General features: G+C 41.0%; 1 protein-coding gene across 1 annotated transcript; it reads left to right on the top strand.

Annotated features, from left to right (window-relative positions):
- The first annotated feature begins 9125 nt into the window (after positions 1–9125).
- On the top strand, positions 9126–10617 carry RTL3 (retrotransposon Gag like 3). Its single transcript, XM_088834167.1, is given in 6 exon segments — positions 9126–9301; positions 9303–9368; positions 9370–9448; positions 9451–9628; positions 9631–10366; positions 10368–10617. Coding segments are annotated over 6 exon segments (1485 nt in total).
- The last annotated feature ends 9982 nt before the right edge of the window (positions 10618–20599 follow it).

Raw genomic sequence — 20599 nt, 5'->3', positions numbered from 1 at the left:
CAGAGGTTACAGGGGGATAAATGGGGGAATCAAAAGGCGAGAGACGGATCCAGACAGTAATCAGTTCCCTTAGTGTTCTCCACAGTCTGGAACACACAAAGAGATTCACAGAGTTGGGTAGAGAAGAGAAGGGGGAGGGAAGAGATAGAAGCGACCTGGTGGAGAAATAGGAGAGTCCAAAGGGGGAGAGAGCAGTCAAGCCAGTAATCTCGCTCCCAAGTAAAAATCGGTACTGAAGATTGGGTTCTTAAAGGTACAAAATTGATAACAAATACCAAAAAAGATTAAAAATCAAGCGTAGAGGTTGGATTCTCAGAAATACAATATTAATGAAAAAACAAAGTCACAAAAATTATAAAATTATTATATATATATATATAAAGTTTGCTTTAAAAATAGGGCTTTTTTTGGCAAAGTAAGAGTGGGCTATAAAAATGAAAATTAAAGGAATAATAGAAGACTTAAAATTTTTTAAATGTTTTTTTTTAATTTAGAAAATGATAATAGTAAAAATATATCTAGGACTTTCTCTGGTGTTATTGTGGACAGTCTGGGGTCAGTTCATTTTCAAATAGTTCCTTGATCCGGCTTATATTTCTCAAGATCTATAGGCCCCTTCCTATGTAGTCGGTGCTAACTACAAGGTTTTAATCTATTGTACCTGTCACTTCCAAGGTGGTTCCCTCTGTTTGTTTTAGCTTCTTCTGTTTGCTGGTCTCTTCAGTGTATAATTTCCACCCTGACAGAAGGTGGGGGGTAGTGGACATTTTTTAAGGCTCACATGTTCAGCTGTGCTGTTGGAGGGAGGATCACTGCAAACAAATTACACTGGCGTGTGCTCGCATTGCCTCAGCCACTCTGCGTTTGCCCCCTTCACGGTGTGTGTGCTTTCCCTGTTTACACTGCTTAGGCTCTAGGTTGCTCTACCAGGAATTGTCTGAGGTCGGACCTGGGTTGTATGCACTTCCCAGGTCTAAGCCACTCAAGTTCAGGTACTTGGGTACTCCACAAAAGTGCAGACTTGGTTGGGCTTACGTTTTGTGCCCTTCTCAGGTCCGAGCAGCTCAGGTGACCAAGTGTTTGGCGAGTGCGATCGCCATGACTTATCACCTCCCCCATCCCTGCCACTCGGTTTTCTGGGTGTACAATCGGTGTACCTTCTCAGGTGTGCCATGTGTCTCTTCTGGGGAGCTGATCTCTGGCTGAGACCCTCCCAGCAGATGTCAACCATCCAGAATCCCAAAAAGTCTTGGTTAGCAATGAAGCCTGCTTGCAGTTTGGTAGATGATGCTTCTCAGGGGCCAAGATTGCCCCCTTCCAGCTCTGGCTGCCCTCGCCTGCCTGTTTCCAGTGGGGAATGGGCTGGTCTGCAGCCAGCTAGATCTGCTCAGGCCTTTGTTCTGTGAGCGAGCCTGGCGGTGTCTTAGGTTAGGGCTTTTCGCGGGATAGCTATCCCACAGTCTGGGTTACTATCTCAAATTAGTTCCCTCAGATTGCCCTTGGGGCATTCAGGCCAGGTCCTTACTCTAAGCAATGCAACCCACGCCTCCCTGCCCAGCCCCCGATATATAGTGGTGAATGTGGGTTTCTGTGCTGCTTCTCCACTGGGAGTTACCATTGGGCACGTAATCTGTGGGTTTTAAGTATTTCTTTCTTTTTCCTCCTGGTTATGTGGCCCTCTGAGGTTCCAAGGCTCGCCACAGACTCGTCAGTGAGTGTTTCCTGGTGTTTGGAAACTTCTTTCTTTTTTAAGACTTCCTTCCCGGGATGGAGCTCCACCCCTACCTCTTTTTCTCTCTTTTTATCTTTTATATTTTTTCCTACCTCCTTTTGAAGACAATGAGCTGCTTTTCTGGGTGCCTGATTGGGGGCAGGAGGAGAAGGGGACGACAGAGAATGAGATGGCTGGATGGCATCACCGACTTGATGGACATGAGTTTGAGTGAACTCTGGGAGTTAGTGATGGACAGGGAGGCCTTGCATGCTGTGATTCATGGGATCACAAAGAGTCGGACATGACTGAGCGACTAAACTGAACTGAACTGAACTGAACTGATATCCTCTGTCAGCATTCAAAAGTTGTTTTGTGGAATTTACTCAGCATTCAAATGTTCTTCTGATGAATTTGTGGGGGAGAAAATGGTCTCCCCATCCTACTCCTTTGCCATCTTAGCTAGACAGCGTATTAAAAAGCAGAGACATTAGTTTGACAACAAAGGTCCTTCTAGTCAAGGCTATGGTTTTTCCAGCAGTCATGTATGGATGTGAGAGTTGGACTATAAAGAAAGCTGAGCACAGAAGAATTGAGGCTTTTGAACTGTTGTGTTGGAGAAGACTCTTGAGAGTCCCTTGGCCTGCAAGGAGATCCAACCAGTCCATCCTAAAGGAGGTCAGTCCTGGGTGTTCATTGGTAGGACTGATGTTGAAGCTGAAACTCCAGTACTTTGACCACCTGATGCAAAGAGCTGACTCATTTGAAAAGACCCTGATGTTGGGAAGGATTGAGGACAGGAGAAGAGGGGGAGGACAGAGGATAAGATGGTTGTGTGGCATCACCGACTCAATGGACGTGAGTTTGGGTAGACGCTGGGAGTTTGTGATGTACAGGAAGGCCTGGTGTGCTGTGGTTCATGGGGTCTCAAAGAGTCGGACATGACTGAGTGACTGAACTTAACTGAACTAAACTGAATCATTAAAAGACAGTCTCCCAACATATGATTTTTAAATTCTTAAACCATAAAATTAAATTTTCTCTTTAATTGACCAAAATGTACATATACTTTTTTAAAAAACATCTTTCTAGGTTTTCTATGATCTTTTCTTCTTCACCCCCCTCCTCTTCCCTTTCCCCTCTTGCTCTGTCTTTCCTGCCATGCTGACGCCATAAGCTTGCACTTAGTCTCCTTTCTGAGTGAGCCAACATTAACTAATCCCAGAGAGTAGGGCTGCAGGAAGTAAAGGAGAGGGCCAGACCCCTGCAAGAAGAATATCCCTAGGAGTAAGTTTATAGCAAAATCTCCCTATCCCACTGTTAGGTTTTGATGGTAGTTGCTTCAACCCTTAGCTAGGGCAGCCTGGTCAACACATCACCAGGGTTAAATGAAACCAGGGCACTGAGATCATTAATAAAATTTGCTAATGCTAGAAACCATACTGGGCCAAACTTATAAGGAAGAAAATACATAGGGCCACCAGAGTAGTGTGATCTAAAGGATGTCAAAATGGTATCTCTGTCTCAGAATGTCTCTCCTAACAGAAGGATCTTGAACAGATTGTGGCCTTTCAGAATACCCTATGAAAATGAAAATGCTCCAAGAAAGTTCCTTTCAAAACTCTGTAGGGATTCATTTTCCCAAAATGATAGCTGATCAAAGGGAAAGGCCACCTAAGTATGCATAGGACAAGAAATAAAATGAGAAGATGGCAAATATCATAAAAGGAGACAAGGGGGTGACAAACTTTGACACCTTCAGAGTTATACTATATTTCATTACTACATGCTTTGTATCTCAGTTACATGAGTAGGGAAAATTCTTGGAAAGCTTTCCAACTTCTAAAGTAATTGAGAATTCCTGTTGCCCTAATGCCATATAGTGTTGGTAACAAGAAAAGTTTTGACTTGTACAAAGCACATTGTGAGTTAAGCTTAAAGTGCTGCAAGCCTCTAACGTAACCATAGGAATAATATACAAAACAGACACCAGGTTGAGACTTCCCCAAGGGGTAGCTCGGTATTGTGCCAGAGGCCTGTGGGGAAATCTGTTCTGTTGACACTTTTCCAGGCATGCAAAAGGAGGGACAGCTGGGCAGGAGCATGAGTTACTTGAAGATGTAGCCTAGCCAGCTTTGAGAAGGAAGACCCTGGCAGAAATCTAAAATGCTTCATATTGTATATTGCCAATAAAATAAAACTGTAATTCATAGTGTGATGTACAAAGTAGAATTTCATCTCATTCAAACTTTCCCTTCTCTTTCTCCTTAAGTCAACAATTAATATATGTAACTTATTAACATAACTGAGCTTAACTGTGCAGTCTTTTTTCAAAACTAATTTAATTGGAGGATAAGTACAATATTGTGGTGGGTTTTGCCATACATCGACATGAATCAGTCACAGGTGTACATGTGTCCCCACCATCCTGAGCCCCACTCCCACCTCCCTCCCCACCCCATCCCTCTTGGTTGAGTGCCCTGCTTCAGACATTGAACTTGCACTGACTATCTATTTTACATATGGTAATATACATGTTTCAGTGCTATTCTCTCAAATCATCCCACCCTTGCCTTTCTCACATAATCCAAAAGTCTGTTCTTTACATCTGTGTCTCTTTTGCTGCCTTGCATATAGGATCATCATTTCCATCTTTCTAAACCCCATATATATGCATTAACTAAAACTGTGCAGTCTTTATACCTGTTAAATGAACATATTTTTCTTCCTTTTCCCCTAGAAGTTCATTTGCCCAGTTTAGGAAAAAAACATTAATTTATTTAAAATGTTTTCATAACTATTCTAAATCTCCATAAATTCCATCATGTTGTGAATGTAAGAAGAAGGATTAAAGTGTAGGGGAAACAAGATTAGAGTTTGGATGTTTTTGCTTTCTTATTCTTATTTGACTCATTTAGAATACTAAAATTACTTTAGACATTCTGACAAAGTCAGCATAGCTCTTTTTCCCACTCAGAATAATTCTCTATATTTAGACAGGTTGAAGTTTGTACTTAAGGACTTTGAATTTGGTCTTTGTTCTTTAGCAGCAGTAGGGGAGAAGCCTTTGCATTTACCCACTGAATAAATATGCCTGTAAGCAAGGCACTATTCTGTGCTTTAGTCCATGGACTTTTTAAACATCTATCTGAACTGTTCCACAATCCCTTTGTTAATCATCTCATCTTTTGCTTAGGTGCCTCTAATTCTTATTCTAGAGTGTTATTTGGTAAACTGCATCATCCATAACCCAGTTAAGAAGAAAAGAAAAGCTCCTGAGTGGTATAAAGTCAATGCTGTAAAACACAGGCACTGTAAATTTCTTCATATGAGAGACCCTATTCATCCCTTACACAATTCTAGCAAATTTATCTCTCTAGCTACACTTTCTAATCCTCCTCCTCCTCCCCCTCATCATCATCATCATTATAGTTAAACTTCATTGGGTGTTACTAGCTGCTAGACCGGAGAAGGCAATGGCAAGCCACTCCAGTACTCTTGCCTAAAAAATCCCATGGATGGAGGAGCCTGGTAGGCTGCAGTCCGTGGGGTCGCTATGGGTCAGACACGACTGAGAGACTTCACTTTCAATTTTCACTTTCACACATTGGAGAAGGAAATGGCAACCCACTCCAGTGTTCTTGCCTGGAGAATCCCAGGGACGGGGGAACCTGGTGGGCTTCCGTCTATGGGGTCACACAGAGTCAGACACGACCGAAGTGACTTAGCAGCAGCAGTAGCAGCAGCTGCTAGACACTGTGCTGTCTTTTAAATGAATTATTTCATTAAGTCTTTGCAACAACTGTATAGTGCTGTGTTCAGTCACTTCAGTCATGGCTAACTCTGTGTAACCCCATGGACTATAGCCTGCCAGGCTGTTCTGTCCATGGGATTCTCCAGGCAAGGATATTGCAGTGGATTGCCATTTCCTCCTCCAGGGTATCTTCCTGACCCAGGGATCGAAGACTGCATATTTTACATCTCCTGCATTTGCAGGTGAGTTCTTTACTGTTAGCACCATCTGGGAAGCCCATGCTCAGTCGCTTCAGCCATGTCCAAGAAGCTCTATAAAGTAAGTACAAATAATAGCTCCATTTTACAGTTTTATAAGTTTTACACTAAATTTTAGAAGGACTAAATAATTTGCCAAATTCACCTATACTTAGTAGAGACAGGTAAAGAGCCACTAGATGGGGGTGAAGGAGGAGAGTGAAAGAGCCAGCTTAAAACTAAATATTAAAAAAAAAAAAACTAAGATCATGACATCTGGCCCCACTACTTCATGGCAAATAGAAGGGGGAAAAGTGGAAGTAGTGACAGATTTCTTTTTCTTGGGCTCTAAAATCACTGTGGATGGTGACTGCAGGCATGAAATCAGAAGATGATTGCTTCTTGACAGAAAGGGTATGACACACCTAGACAGTGTGTTGAAAAGCAGAGACATTACTCTGTCGACAAAGGTCCATATAGTCAAGGCTATGGTTTTCTCAGTGGCCAAGAACTGTTGTCAGAGCTAGACCGTAAAGAAGGCAGAGCACCAAAGAATTGATGCCTTCAAACTGTGGTGCTGGAGAAGACTCCTGAGAGTCCCTTGGACAGCTAGAAGATCAAACGAGTCAATCTTAAGGGAAATCAACCCTGAACACTCACTGGAATGACTGATGCTGAAGATGAAGCTCCAGCATTTTGGTCATCAGGCTCATTGGAAAAGTCCCTGATGCCAGGAAAGATTGATAGCAGAAGGAAAAGAGGTATCAGAGGATGAGATGGCTGGATGGCCCCACCGATGCAATGGACATGAACTTGGGCAGTCTTTGGGATATGGTGAGGGACAGAAAGGTCTGGTGTGCTGCAGTCCATGGGATCTCAAAGAGTCAGACATGACTGGGAGACTGAACAACAAGTATGGACAGGCATTTACGTAACACTGTGAAAGGGCTATGTGACAGAAAAAATACAAAGTGAAAAAAATATATAAGAAATTGGAAAAGATAGCAATTTTGAGATATTTAATTTGAAGACTGACAGCTTTATACTTCTCGATAACTTTCAAGAAGCAACATGGTGTTAAACACAATAAAGGAGCTGGTTCATATAACTATGAGCCCAAACCATTAAAAAATAAATTACACTCAAAATAACCTACTTAAGAATGAAGAAAGAAGTGTAATGCATGCTACAAATATTTCTCAGCTTTTTTAATTAGTAAGGTAAACAAGTAGAGTTAGTGGTAAAGAACCCACCTGCTAATGCAGGAGACATGAAACATGTGGGTTCAATCCCTGGGTCAGGAAGATCCCCTGGAGTAGGAAACAGTAACCTGTTCCAGTATTCTTGCCTGGGAAATCCCATGGACAGAGGAGCCTGGAGTCCATGGGACCTCAAAGAGTTGGACATGACTGAGCACACACACACACACAAGGTAAGTATCAACTGTGTGTTTTGGATTTTCAAAGTGAAGACCTCAGTTATCTGAAAAATTCACATAACTAGAACACATTATTTCCTGATGATGGTAGTATTTTCATGTGTTTTGTTTACAAAGACTAAAACATCAAAAGGAAAGACAATCACTTGATTTGCAAAAGGTTTTACTTTTCTTTACAAAGCCTCTCCATTCCGGTTCATCTAGTTCAGTCCGTCCGTTTGCAATGACTTGGGAATATTCCATCAGGGTTTATCCCATTATGTTAACTAATGTAAAGCTTACCATTTTCAAAGGAGACTTGGGACAATGAATAACCTGATGTATGACTTGATTTGGCCAAAGACAGTCCCCAAACCCACTCCTTACTAGGACAAAAAATGAGACTTACCTAAAATGGCCACACGGCCCATGCCCAGGGAATGACTATGATTTGTCACAAGAAGAGAAAATGAGATCTTGAGCAAGGTCATTTCTCAAGAGGCCAGCCGTTAGTGGGACACCTGGGTGCTTCCTAGAGCACCTGAATATTTCAGGGAAAGATGAGAACCCTGGTCCAAAACATTCAGAGCAAGTCAAGGGCCTTGCAAGATTGTTACAAGTACCCTTCAACAAAGTTGGCCTCCCCAAAAACCTTACCCTATTATACCTTGTCCAGGTCTGTCCATGGTAAAATTCCCAAGAAAAAATTGCAGGGAGGGACCTGGGAATAGAGTAAGTGGGTGGGGGGCGGGGGTAGAGATTAAGGTGTTGCAGGCTACTCTCTGAGTAAGAATTCAACAAACAGCCCAGTGTGGACAGAGTGATGGGAGGTTATATGAGACAGACATAAAAAATAAACTTCCAAACCACTGTGGTCATTCAGAAATGTTTGCAACTTTTCACAAGGGCAGTGGCATTATTCCTAATTTCCTGGCCAAATATTTATTAAAGTAACCAAGAACATGAGGCTGTCTCACATCAGCTCAGCATCCTACTTTCCTTGTGGCTCTAAACTGAGAGGTACTGTCAAAATAAATAAATAAATAAATTCTTCCACACTCATAATAGCTACGTTACAGAGGAGAGTTGGAATGTGTTCTTGGAGTGGGTGTGTTTGTTTGAGTTCAGTGTATGCAGAAAAGACAAGCCTCCACAGCCATTCATTCACATGCTTCCCTTCTCAGCGACGGGTATGCAGACAGTGGAGCTCTTGGACTAAGTCTCTGAATGGTAATGTACATTTATAAAGATTATTTTCCTAACTATTTTGAGGCATTTTATAAATGATGTGCATGTGTCTACTGGACATATATATATTTAGTAAAATTGTGCTTGTTTTCTCCTGAGACTGATCTTGTGTGTTTACTTATGTGGTATAATTTCTGAGGTGTCAGAAAGCTCCCCCCTACCTCTTACCCCAGCCACTCAAAAATATCTCTTGGGTTGGCCCACACAGAACTTAAAATCCCCACATTGTTCAAATATTTGATTAGTCATTGAAAGCAGCTGTTAAAATCCAAGTGTCACATCGGGATATTAAAGCAGACATTAGAAATTAAAGACTATATAAAACAGGAAAGAATATGGGGAAATTGCTTCTATTATAATGCTCAGTTTCAAAAGAAGAATGCAAAATAAATACACAGTCTTGGTCAGATGCTGTCTTAAGATGTCATGAGGTCAGAGCTAGCATATATGACCCAGCTAATGAATATAAGCCTATAGTAAAAGAAATCCAGCACCGTCAGGCAGAATGAGTGCTTTCCACAGTTTCTAATCCTCAGATCCCACTCTCTTCACAGTGTATCTAATATCTCCCTTTGCTGAGCTCTGGAGGCTCACAGTGACCTCTTGTTAATCAATTTTGGTGGGACACAGATCCCCATTTCCTGGAAAGCTCACGGAGCTTGATATCTGCCTGTGAGGAGCTTTTAGAAAGACCTCACAAGCACTCACCTACTCTCTCAGCAGCAAACTGCCAAACCAACCTCATTTCCTTAAAAGGTGATGGAGGACTTAGCAGCCTCCTATATTGCTCTGAAATCAGAGAATGAAATTCTGCAGGCTCAAGTGCTGTGGCTGATGGAAGAAAATGCTGCCTTGCAGTCCCTCATCCCAGAACTCCAGAAACCCCAAGCAGCCAAGGAGTATGAACCAATCCAGGAGACCCAGAGACCCTCAGAGCCCCCTGGATTTTCTAGCAGTCTTGGAACCCCAAGAGCCCCCAGATGTCGAGGAGTCCAAGAAGCCCAGAGTCTCAGGACCTCCAAGCCTGGGAGACCTCAGCAGTCCAGGAGCCCCAAAAGTCCTGGAGCCCCTAGCAGCTCCTGGGTCCCTGGAGCCCCCAGCAACCCAAGATCCCCAAGCACCTCTAATAATCTACAAACTTTCAGGAGCCTGTGGATCCCAAAAGCCCTCAGAAGCCAAGGAGCCTCAGAAGCTCCCAGTGGCCTAGGAAGACCATAAACGCCCAGAATTCAAGGAGGTTCAGAAGTCCCCATATACCCAGAATGCCAGGAGCCCCAGAAATTAGAGCCCCGGCACCCCACAAATGCCCAGGAGCTACAGGAGGCACCAAAATGCCAAGATACCTCTAGACACCTGGAATTCTTTGCGTTTCCTGCTCCCCAGGAGCTCCAAGATCCTGAAGATGCCCAAGAATTCCTAGGACTCTTAACACCCAAGGAGTCACTGGACAGTCTAACAGCTGCTGAAACAACAACAGCTTCACAGTTTCCACAGTCTTCCAATGAGTTAGAGGCTGAAGCTTTCCCCCTAGAATATTCTTTAGCCTTCAGTAGGGATACCCAGAAAATTCCTGAGTTTCTGGTTCAATTGAAGAGTTCCATGAGAGTCAGAGGGTGCCTGTATCCCACCAAAGCAGCTCTGGTAAGCTTTGTTGGCAACTACTTCTTAGGTAAAGAAGAAAATTGGTTCCAGCCATTAGTAGATATCCAAAGCCCCCTGCTGGAGAAATTTGAAACTTTCATACAAGTGCTTCAGGATACTTTTGACAATCCAGAAAACATGGAAGATGCCAACCACCACATCCATAAGCTCTGCCAACGAGAGGATCGTGTCCACCAGTACGCAACCCACTTCCACCTCATTATTCAAGAACAAAATTTGGGTGAAAGCACTCTCTGCATCCAATTTCAGGAAGGGCTTGCCAGTTCTATCTGAAGTGAACTGTCTCACACAAGCCCAGCTACCAATCTATCTGATCTGATCACCCAATACATCTCCCTAAGAGAAGCTAAGTGGTAAACCTGATCCAAGTCCACAAGATGCAAGTCCCTCTAAGAAGAGAGCTGGATTCAAGAGTTTACCAGCTGAAAACCAGCCAGTGCAGGCTTCAAGCTGTTGCCAACACCTCAATGAAGCTGAACAAGCCCACCACCGTGAAGGCCACTTGCGCCTCTACTGTGGACATCCTGGTTATTTCACCAGAGATTGCCCTGTCAAGCCTCATCATGCCCAGCAGGTGGGAAACATCTAGGCCCTGCAGTAAGGGGGAACCCGGGCTGACCAATCTACAAATATGCGTCCCCCTCACTTCCAGTATCCATATTTCGTACACTATGGTTTACTGTTAAAATCCGACTGGGATGATGACAGTTCTTTGAGCAAGCTACAGTGGATTCAGGCTCCTACATAAACAGCATTGACCACTCTGTGGTTCTTCGAGAGAAGCTGCCCATTCACAGTAACATCTTTCCTCTGATGCTGGAAACTGTAGTTGGCCATACCTTGATTAATGGACCCATAACCAAGGAAATACCACCTGTTGAAGTTAAAATTGGAAACCATGTTGAAGAGCTCCAGTTTGACATTATTCATGCGCCAAGGTGCCCTCTGATTCTTAGAATCCACTGGCTTGAAACACATGATCCTCACATCGAGTGGAGTACCCACACTATATCTTTTCCATCCTGTTATTGTCATTACAGTTGCTTCAGGCACAGGTGAAATAGAAGACATCATGATGAAATAATTGCTGGGTAGATTCTTTGTCCTAGTGACTGCTCCAAGAAACCTATCTTCTGTAACCTCAGGTATTATCAGCATTTGCTGCTCCCAGAAACTTCCACTGAATCTCTGGCAGTGAACTAAGTCTACCTGTACAACAAATCCGCCTCTTGGATTGTGAACTGAACCTGATAACTTTGAGTTGCATATTTTTTTCACTAACCCTGCATGCCCCCTTCTTTGAACCCTGCATTAATGTGAGGCTGTTTTAATTACAATTTATTCTAACAATATGCATGAGAATAGATAATAGAAACTAACATCTAAAAATGTAGTTGTTATGTTGACTTGATTTTTTCCTTATCAAGATTTTCTTTATCACAACAATTGCAGCATCTTTTCAATAAAGAAAATAAATTTGCAGGTGATTTTTTAAAAAACCAATAAACATGTGCAAATTCTACTAGTGTTTTAATTATTTCTTGGTTTAGCTGAGTGAATGGATAAGACACAAGTAAATTAGGAGGAAGAGAGGGAAGGAGGAAGGGAGAGAGGGAATTTAAAAGTATCAAAGCTTGAATATTCCAGGAGTAGTGACATGTCAGTGAGTAATGGGGTACAGGAAGATGGAGAGAGCAGGGGACTGGTTGGAGTGAAGTTAGATTGGATGAGAAATGGAGGAATTAGAGAGAGGATGGAGGGAAAGTTTAGAAGAGGGTTTGGGGAAAATTAGGAGGTTGAAAACGATTCAGAGGAGAGTTAGGAGCTGCTGAGAGCAGGGGTGAGAGGAAGAGTAAATTCCTACAAAATTAAGGGCATACTGACATAGACATTGAGAAGCTTTGAAAACCGCTTCTTGGACTTCATAAATTAACCAAAGAAAGAAAGGCCCTGGAGAAGATAATGAGATCCCTCAGTAACCAAGCTTTCCTGGTAAAGTGACAAGATTTTAGTCCCTGCAGCAGGGAAATTTTCCCTAGAGTTTATGCCTATTAATGTGTTTTTGTTGGTGCACAGGAGCAGAGTGGAAGGAATCAGCTTTCACCACTTGCAGATCATTAGTAGCCAACTGTATCTGCTCTGCTAGACAGGCTGCTTGCATGACACACAGACAAAGTCAAAGAAAGGAACTTGTGTTCTTATGGACTTGAGAAGGGCTAATGTCTCAGCTTAAATCACACAAACAGATGAACTACAGGGTTAGGAGTGTGGGTAGAGGGAGTTGAATCTCCAGGTCTCCAGGAATTTCCAGAAATATGAAGAGTATGTTTCCTCTGTATTTTGAACACTCCTTTGTGAGTCTTTCTGAGGCCATTTGAAGGAGATATTGCCTCTTACTTAGACAAGTAAATATATGATCATAACCCTAGAAGGAGATGGGTGCGGAATTTACCATTCATTGAGCCTCTAATATCTTTCAGTTACAATGTCTGGCATGTTATACACATTAATTATTTCCTTATTTCTAGAACAACCTAGTGAAGTAGGTATGTTTGCTCCTGTTTCATCAATGATCAAATAGTGCTCTAGAAAAGCTAATTCACTCATCCAAAGTCACAAAGCTAGTAAGTTGGTAGAGGCCTCTTTGGCTTTTGAAGCCTGTGCCCTTTACTCTATCACATGTGAATATTCATAATGCAGTGGTGAGAAACAAACAAGACTGTTGCAGCAGAGACCTAAGTTAAATAATCCTAAAAAGTAGAGGAAACCTCAGAAGAAAAATTGCAGAGACCATTTCACAGTAGTTCTGTTTCCCCAGTTCCCTTGATCTCACCCCAAACTCCTCATCATCACAAACTTCCCTTTTGTATCTCTTGGAGAACTTCCTTTTTTGAACTAGTGGTATTTTTTCATGGACATTGGCCCCACATAAACAGTTATTTACCTGTATGACCTGTGCACTATATAGCAGTGTGTGTACCACCCCTTAGATTGTCTGAATAGCCATTTCCATAGCCAATCCAAATCCTCTAAAACCTTAAATTCTACCTCTTCTAGTTCTCACTGGCCTCCGCTTCCCTCCCTGAATAGTTTAACACATTTAGTCATCATATACTGTCTTGAGGTATATGGGGATGATTTTTAGGTGTATCTCCTATAACCCCCAACCTACCCCTCCAACACACACACAGATAGCCTGGGTCACAGAGATGAGATCTTCTACATGCCTACATTTGACAGCATAGCTTAATACAGTTCCCTGTACAGAGAAGTTATCCAAAGTGACTGATTCAATGACATTGAATCACCACTAACCAGAGAGGGGTGCTCATTTATATATCATGGGCTCTTCTTTTTTTTTTCCCCTCACTCAATTGCTTATCTCTATCACCAAAATCAAGCACTATCTATCAATGCAGAATTCAAGACAAAAATGCTTAAAGCCTCTATAAAGTAAAAACACCATTTGCCAAAATACCTGAGGTTATCAGGACTGAGAGGATACATGGGACACAGGACTTGCCATGTTAAAACTAGGAACAGTTCCGGGAAAACTGAGATGGTTTGTCAACTGACTTGGGCTCTACATTTTCCTATCTGGCTTTAGAGGCTTATTTATAGACTATAGTACAATTTTTTGTTTCAGGGAAAAGATCCATTATCTAATCATAGAATCAAAGAATTTGTGAGTTGTAAAAGACTCAAGAAGTCTATTTTCTAAATTTTATAAATGAAAACATTGAGGAGGCTCAAAGAAAGGAAAAATACTTAATTGAAATAACTTACCGCTATCTGGATCTCCTGACTCCATATCCAGTGTTCTTTTCACCAGAAGTCACAGTTCTAACCCAGTAGTCAAAACTCAAATATGTGGCCAGGACTGAGCTAGGTACTGTGGACAGTGTCTATAAAGTATAACATGAGAGGTTTACAATGTGATGAAGGAGAAAAGCATCAGCAAGCATTAGACATGGCTTCCCAGGTGGCTCAGTGGGTAAAGAACATGCCTGCAATGTAGGAGATGACAGAGATATGGGTTCGATTACTGAGTTGGGAAGAGTCCCTGGAGAAGGGCATGGCAACCAACTCCAGTATTTTTGCCTGAGAATTCCATGGACATAGGAGCCTGGCAGGCTACAGTCCGTAGGTTGCAAAGAGGCGGACATGACTGAAGCAACTGAACACACAGCACACAGACAGCTAGCATAAAATCAAATATGTAGTAACAAATACACCAAATACACTGAAATGAAACATTGTCCAAGCTGATAAAGATAACAATAATATCTACCATTTAATGAGCACTTGGGTTGGACCAGACTTTTGGACCAGGTGATTTAGGTTTTTGCAACTGTCTGCATGGCAGATTTTATTATGCAAATCAAATATATTGCTCTAGTTCTTAAAGTACCTGTACATTTCAAAAGCTATGTTTTTAAAAGATTTTTTAAGGATAAACGATTTTAAACTTTATTAATACAACATTCAGCTTATTCAGTTCAGTTCAGTTCAGTTACTCAGTCATGTCTGACTCTGCGACCCCATGAATCACAGCACGCCAGGCCTCCCTGTCCATCACCAACTCCTGGAGTTCACTCAAACTCATGTCCATCGAGTCGGTGATGCCATCCAGCCATCTCATTCTCTCTCGTCCCCTTCTCCTCCTGCCCCCAATCCCTCCCAGCATCAGAGTCTTTTCTAGTGAGTCAACTCTTCGCATGAGGTGGCCAAAGTATTGGAGTTTCAGCTTTAGCATCAGTCCTTCCAATGAACACCCAGGACTGATCTCCTTTAGAATGAACTGGTTGGATCTCCTTGCAGTCCAAGGGACTCTCAAGAGTCTTCTCCAGCACCACAGTTCAAAAGCATCAATTCTTCAGCGATCAGCTTTCTTCACAGTCCAACTCTCACATCCATACATGACCATGGGAAAAAACATAGCCTTGACTAGACGGACCTTTGTTTGCAAAGTAATTCAGCTTATTACTAGATATCAAATATTAAATTACAAAGGCAATATATGAGTCAGAACACTAGGGGCCAGGAGATTAAGAATAAATTTCTAATTTTATCACTTACTAGCTATACAACCCATATTGTTCATGAAATGAGGAATATAAAACTTCTTTTACCTACCCAAAAAAGTTAGAGAAAACATCAAACGAAATATTTCATGTTTAAAAAGCATTATGAGAGAAACAACAAGGTCTAACTGTATATCACAAAGAACAATATTCAGTATTCTATAATGAGCCATTATGGAAAAGAATATGAAAAATATATATATATATATATATATATAAATCACTTTGCTGTAAACCAGAAACTAACACAACATTGTAAATCAACTATATTTTAATTAAAACTTTAATTTAAAAATTTAAAAAGCATTAGAAAGTTGAAATGCTATGTAAATAAATGGTGTTATAGTAACTTATGGTTGTAATAATGACCCCAAAGACCTTCATTGTATGAAAACACAGGTCTAGTTTAATTTCAATTTTACACACCTCTAGTAAGTATTTTCTACATGCCAGGCACTCTATATTGTCAATCAAAGTAAGATTCAGTTATGTTTAATATAAATATTGCATTAAGTAATTTTTGGTATTATTATATTTAAAGTATTTGAAATAGGAATAATAATTCTTGTCATATGTACCAGCACTCTATTTACCAGAATATTATATTATTTAAAATGCCAAAAATAAAATAAAATGCCACTTCCTTCCTAGGGCATATCAACTAAATTATAATATAATTGATCTGGAGGCTAATTATTTTACAATATTATATTGGTTGGTTTTGCCATACATTGACATGAATCCACCCTGGGTGTACATGAGTTCCCCTTTCTGAACTCCCCTCCCAATTACTTGTGCCAAAACAGCCACCCCCCCCAAAAAAAAATGAGTATATGTTATCATTAGTCTTTGTCTTCCAAAGTATTAAAAATCCTCAGTCTTAAAAAAAAAAAATTGATCTGAGCTTTTTTCTTCATCTACTTAGCTCAACCTAGAGAAAAAAAGTCAGAACAAAGTTAACACCAAAAGAAAATTAAATTAAAACTCATGCTACTGCTATCACTTCTATTTCCAATTTATATGATTTCTAAGTAAAAAATAGCTGAAAGTTAAAAGGCCAAACTGTAGCAGCCTCTGAGTAAGTCATAATGTCTGTAGGAAACAAGTGCTATCATCATTTAATATGACTAACAAGACTCTCATTTCACTTATTATCTGCCTCACAGTGATTCTAATATGTGAGAAAGTTTGATGAAGTGTTTTTAGTTTGGAGAATGTGGGATGTGTTCTAACTAGTTTAGTCGGAGAGGGGAGAAGTAACACATACCAACGGTAGTCAAGTAGGAAGTGTCTTACTTGGCTCAAATGGGAGGACCGTTATACATTCTGATACAGATAAAAATGGGATATGGGACAGAAACAGGATAGTCATATGTGTACAGGATATCTGGTAGCATAGATTTCACATGAGAAAAAGAAAGCATGAAATTTTACAACCACACAGAGCAGAATGTCTGAAACTCTACAGCTGAGCTCACTGTTTTTCTTAGCCTTTTCACATTGCTTTGTTCCTGTCAGTTATACCACATATACCACATAATAGACAACAAGCGAACCAGCTGCATTACTAGTGAAACTCTTCTGATTATTGGAAGAAAATAAAGTTGAAAAGCCAATATCATTAAAGGGACTAAAAAGGTGCATTGAAGGGAATTTCCATATTTCAACTTCTGCTTTTACAACACTGCCTTCTGTTGCAAAATTGAACGTGTATTTAAAACAATGAGACAGAGATCAATTAGGGACAAGGCAAAATAAAATAACACTTAAGAATTAAAATATTTAGTGGGAAATGATATTATGCTCCAAAAGATTTTAAATAATTAAGCTAAAATAAAATGTAGAAAAAAAGAAGCCATACATGGAAAACACCAGAAATTGGTGATCCCAGCCACCTTCTATTACTCTCTGTCTTCTCTCCAGGTCTCCTCACTTTCTAGACTTTTTTTTTTCTCTGCTAACCTGTTGGAAACCTAAATAACCAAATACTCATACATAATTAATCATTAATAGCTTGCCATAATAAGCATTTTTCCTCACTGCCTTTCCATACGGAGAAGAAAGGCAGATCAGAAATATTCTTCACACTAATAAATTGTAAAAGATTTTTATTATTTTTTTTACTTAATTTTTATTTTATTTTTTTTTACTTTACTTTATTGTATTGGTTTTGCCATACATTGACATGAATCTGCCCTGGGTGTACATGTGTTCCCCATCTTGAAACTCCCTTCCACCTCTCTCCCCATCCCATCCCTCTGGTTCAGCCCAGTACACCAGCCCCGAGAATCCTGTATCATGCATCGAACCTGGACTGGCGATTCATTTCACATATGATAATATACATGTTTCAATGCTATTCTCCCAAATCATCCAACCCTCGCCCTTTTCCACAGAGTCCAAAAGACTGTTCTATACATCTCTGTCTCTTTTGCTGTCTCATATACAGGGTGATCATTATCATCTTTCTAAATTCCATATATATGTGTTAGTACACTGTAATGGTGTTTTTCCTTCTGGCTTAATTCACTCTGTATAATAGGCTCCAGCTTCATTCACCTCATTAGAACTGATTCAAATGTATTCTTTTTAATGGCTGAGCAATACTCCATTGTGTATATGTACCACTGATTTCTTATCCACTCATCTGCAGATGAACATCTAGGTTGCTTTCATGTATTGGCTATTATAAACAGTGCTGCAATGAACATTGGAGTACATGTGTCTCTTTCAAAACTAAAATGGACTGGAATGGGAGAATTTAACTCAGATGACCATTATATCTACTACTGTGGGCAGGAATCCCTTAGAAGAAATGGAGTAGCCATCATGGTCAACAAAAGAGTCGGAAATGCAGTACTTGGATGCAATGTTTTTGACGACAGAATGATCTCTGTTCATTTCCGAGGCAAACCATTACAGTAATCCAAGCCTAGGCCCCAACCAGTAATGCTAAAGAAGCCGAAGTTGAACGGTTTTTGAAGACCTACAAGACTTTTAAGAACTAACACTCAAAAAAGATGTCCTTTTCATTGTAGGGGACTGGAATGCAAAAGTAGGAAGTCAAGAAACACCTGGAGTAACTGGCAAATTTGGCCTTGGAGCACTGAATGAAGAAGGGCCAAGGTTAATGGAGTTTTGCCAAGAGAACGCACTGGTTATAGCAAACAACCTCTTTCAACAACACAAGAGAAGACTCTACACATGGACATCACCAGATGGTCAACATCAAAATCAGATTGATTATATTCTTTGCAGCCAAAGATGGAGAAGCTCTATACAGTCAGCAAAAACAAGACTGGGAGCCGACTGTGGCTCAGATCATGAACTTCTTACTGCCAAATTCAGACTTAAATTGAAGAAAGTAGTGAAAACCATCAGACCATTCAGATATGACCTAAATCAAATCCCTTATGATTATACAGTGGAAGTGAGAAATAGATTTAAGGGACTAGATCTGATAGATAGACTGTCTGATGAACTATGGATGGAGATTCGTGATATTGTACAGGAGACAGGGACCAAGACGATCCGCATAGAAAAGAAATGCAAAACAGCAAACTGGCTGTCTGAGGAGGCCTTACAAATAGCTGTGAAAAGAAGAGAAACGAAAAGCAAAGGAGAAAAGGAAAGATATAAGCATCTGAATGCAGCGTTCCAAAGAATAGCAAAGAGAGTTAAGAAAGACTTCCTCAGCGATCAGTGCAAAGAAATAGCAGGAAAGAACTGAATAGGAAAGACAAGAGATCTCTTCAAGAATTAGAGATACCAAGGGAACATTTCATGCAAAGATGGGCTCAATAGAGGACAGAAATGGGAGGGACCTAATAGAAGCAGAAGATATTAAGAAGACGTGGCAAGAATACACAGAAAAAACTGTACAAAAAAGATCTTCACGACCAAGATAATCATGATGGTGTGAACACTCGCCTAGAGTCAGACATCTTGGAATGAGAAGTCAAGTAGGCCTCAGAAAGCATCACTATGAACAAAGCTACTGGAGATCATGGAATTCCAGTTGAGTTATTTCAAATCCTGAAATATGATGCTGTGAAAGTGCTGCACTCAATAGGCCAGCAAATTTGGAAAACTCAGCAGTGGCCACAGGACTGGAAAAGGTTAGTCTTCATTCCAATCCTGAAGAAAGGCAATGCCAAGAATGCTCAAACTACCGCACAATTGCATTCATTTCACACGCTAGTAAAGTCATGCTCAAAATTCTCCAAGTCAGGCTTCAGCAATATGAGAAACATGAACTTCCAGATGTTCAAGCTCGTTTTAGAAAAGGCAGAGGCACCAGAGAACAAACTGCCAACATCTGCTGGATCATGGAAAAAGCAAGAGAGTTCAGATAAGCATCTATTTCTGCTTCAGTGACTATGCCAAAGCCTTTGACTGTGTGGATCACAATAAACTGTGGGCAATTTTGAAAGAGATGGGAATACCAGACCACCTAACCTGCCTCTTGAGAAACCTGCATACAGGTCAGGAAGCAACAGTTGGAACTGGACATGGAACAGACTGGTTCGAAATAGGAAAAGGACTGCGTCAAGGTTGTATATTGTCACCCTGCTTATTTAACTTATATGCAGAGTACCTCATGAGGATCCCTGGGCTGGAAGAAGCACAAGCTGGAATCAAGATTGCTGAGAGAAATATCAATAACCTCAGATGTGCAGATGACACCACCCTTATGGCAGAAAGTGAAGGGGAACTCAAAAGCCTGTTGATGAAAGTGAAAGAGGAGAGTGAAAAGGTTGGCTTGAAGCTCAACATTCAGAAAACTAAGATCTTGGCATCTGGCCCCATCACTTCATGGCAGATAGATGGGGAAACAGTGGAAACAGTGTCAGACTTTATTTGTTTGGGCTCCAAAATCACTGCGGATGCTAATTGCAGCCATGAAATTAGAAGAAGCTTACTCCTTGGAGGGAAAGTTATGAGCAACCTAGATAGCATATTAAAAAGCAGAGACATTACTTTGCAAAAAAGGTCCATCTAGTCAAGCTATGGTTTTTCCAGTGGTCATGTATGGATGTGAGAGTTGGACTGTGAAGAAGGCTGATCACCGAAGAATGGATACTTTTGAACCGTGGTGTTGGAGAAGACTCTTGAGAGTCCCTTATACTGCAAGGAGATCCAACCAGTCCATTCTAAAGGAGATCAATCCTGGGTGTTCATTGGAAGGACTGATGCTGAAGGTGAAATTCCAATATTTTGGCCACCTCATGCGAAGAGTTGACTCACTGGAAAAGACTCTCATGCTGGGAGGGATGGGGGGCAGGAGGAGAGGGGACGACAGAGAATGAGATGGCTGGATGGCATCACCGAATCGAAGGATATGAGTTTGAGTAAACTCCGGGAGTTGGTGATGGACAGGGAGGCTTGGTGTTCTGTGATTCATGGGGTCGCAAAGAGTCGGACACGAATGAGCGGATGAACTGAACTAAACTGATGCTCAGGAGTGCAATTGCTGGGTGGTATGTG

The sequence above is a fragment of the Moschus berezovskii genome, chromosome X, assembly GCF_049115385.1.
Source record: "Moschus berezovskii isolate FMDL1 chromosome X, NW_MosBer_1.0, whole genome shotgun sequence".
Lineage (NCBI taxonomy): Eukaryota > Metazoa > Chordata > Mammalia > Artiodactyla > Moschidae > Moschus > Moschus berezovskii.
Note: the sequence above shows the minus strand (reverse complement) of the source record. Positions and strands in the feature narration are given on the sequence as shown.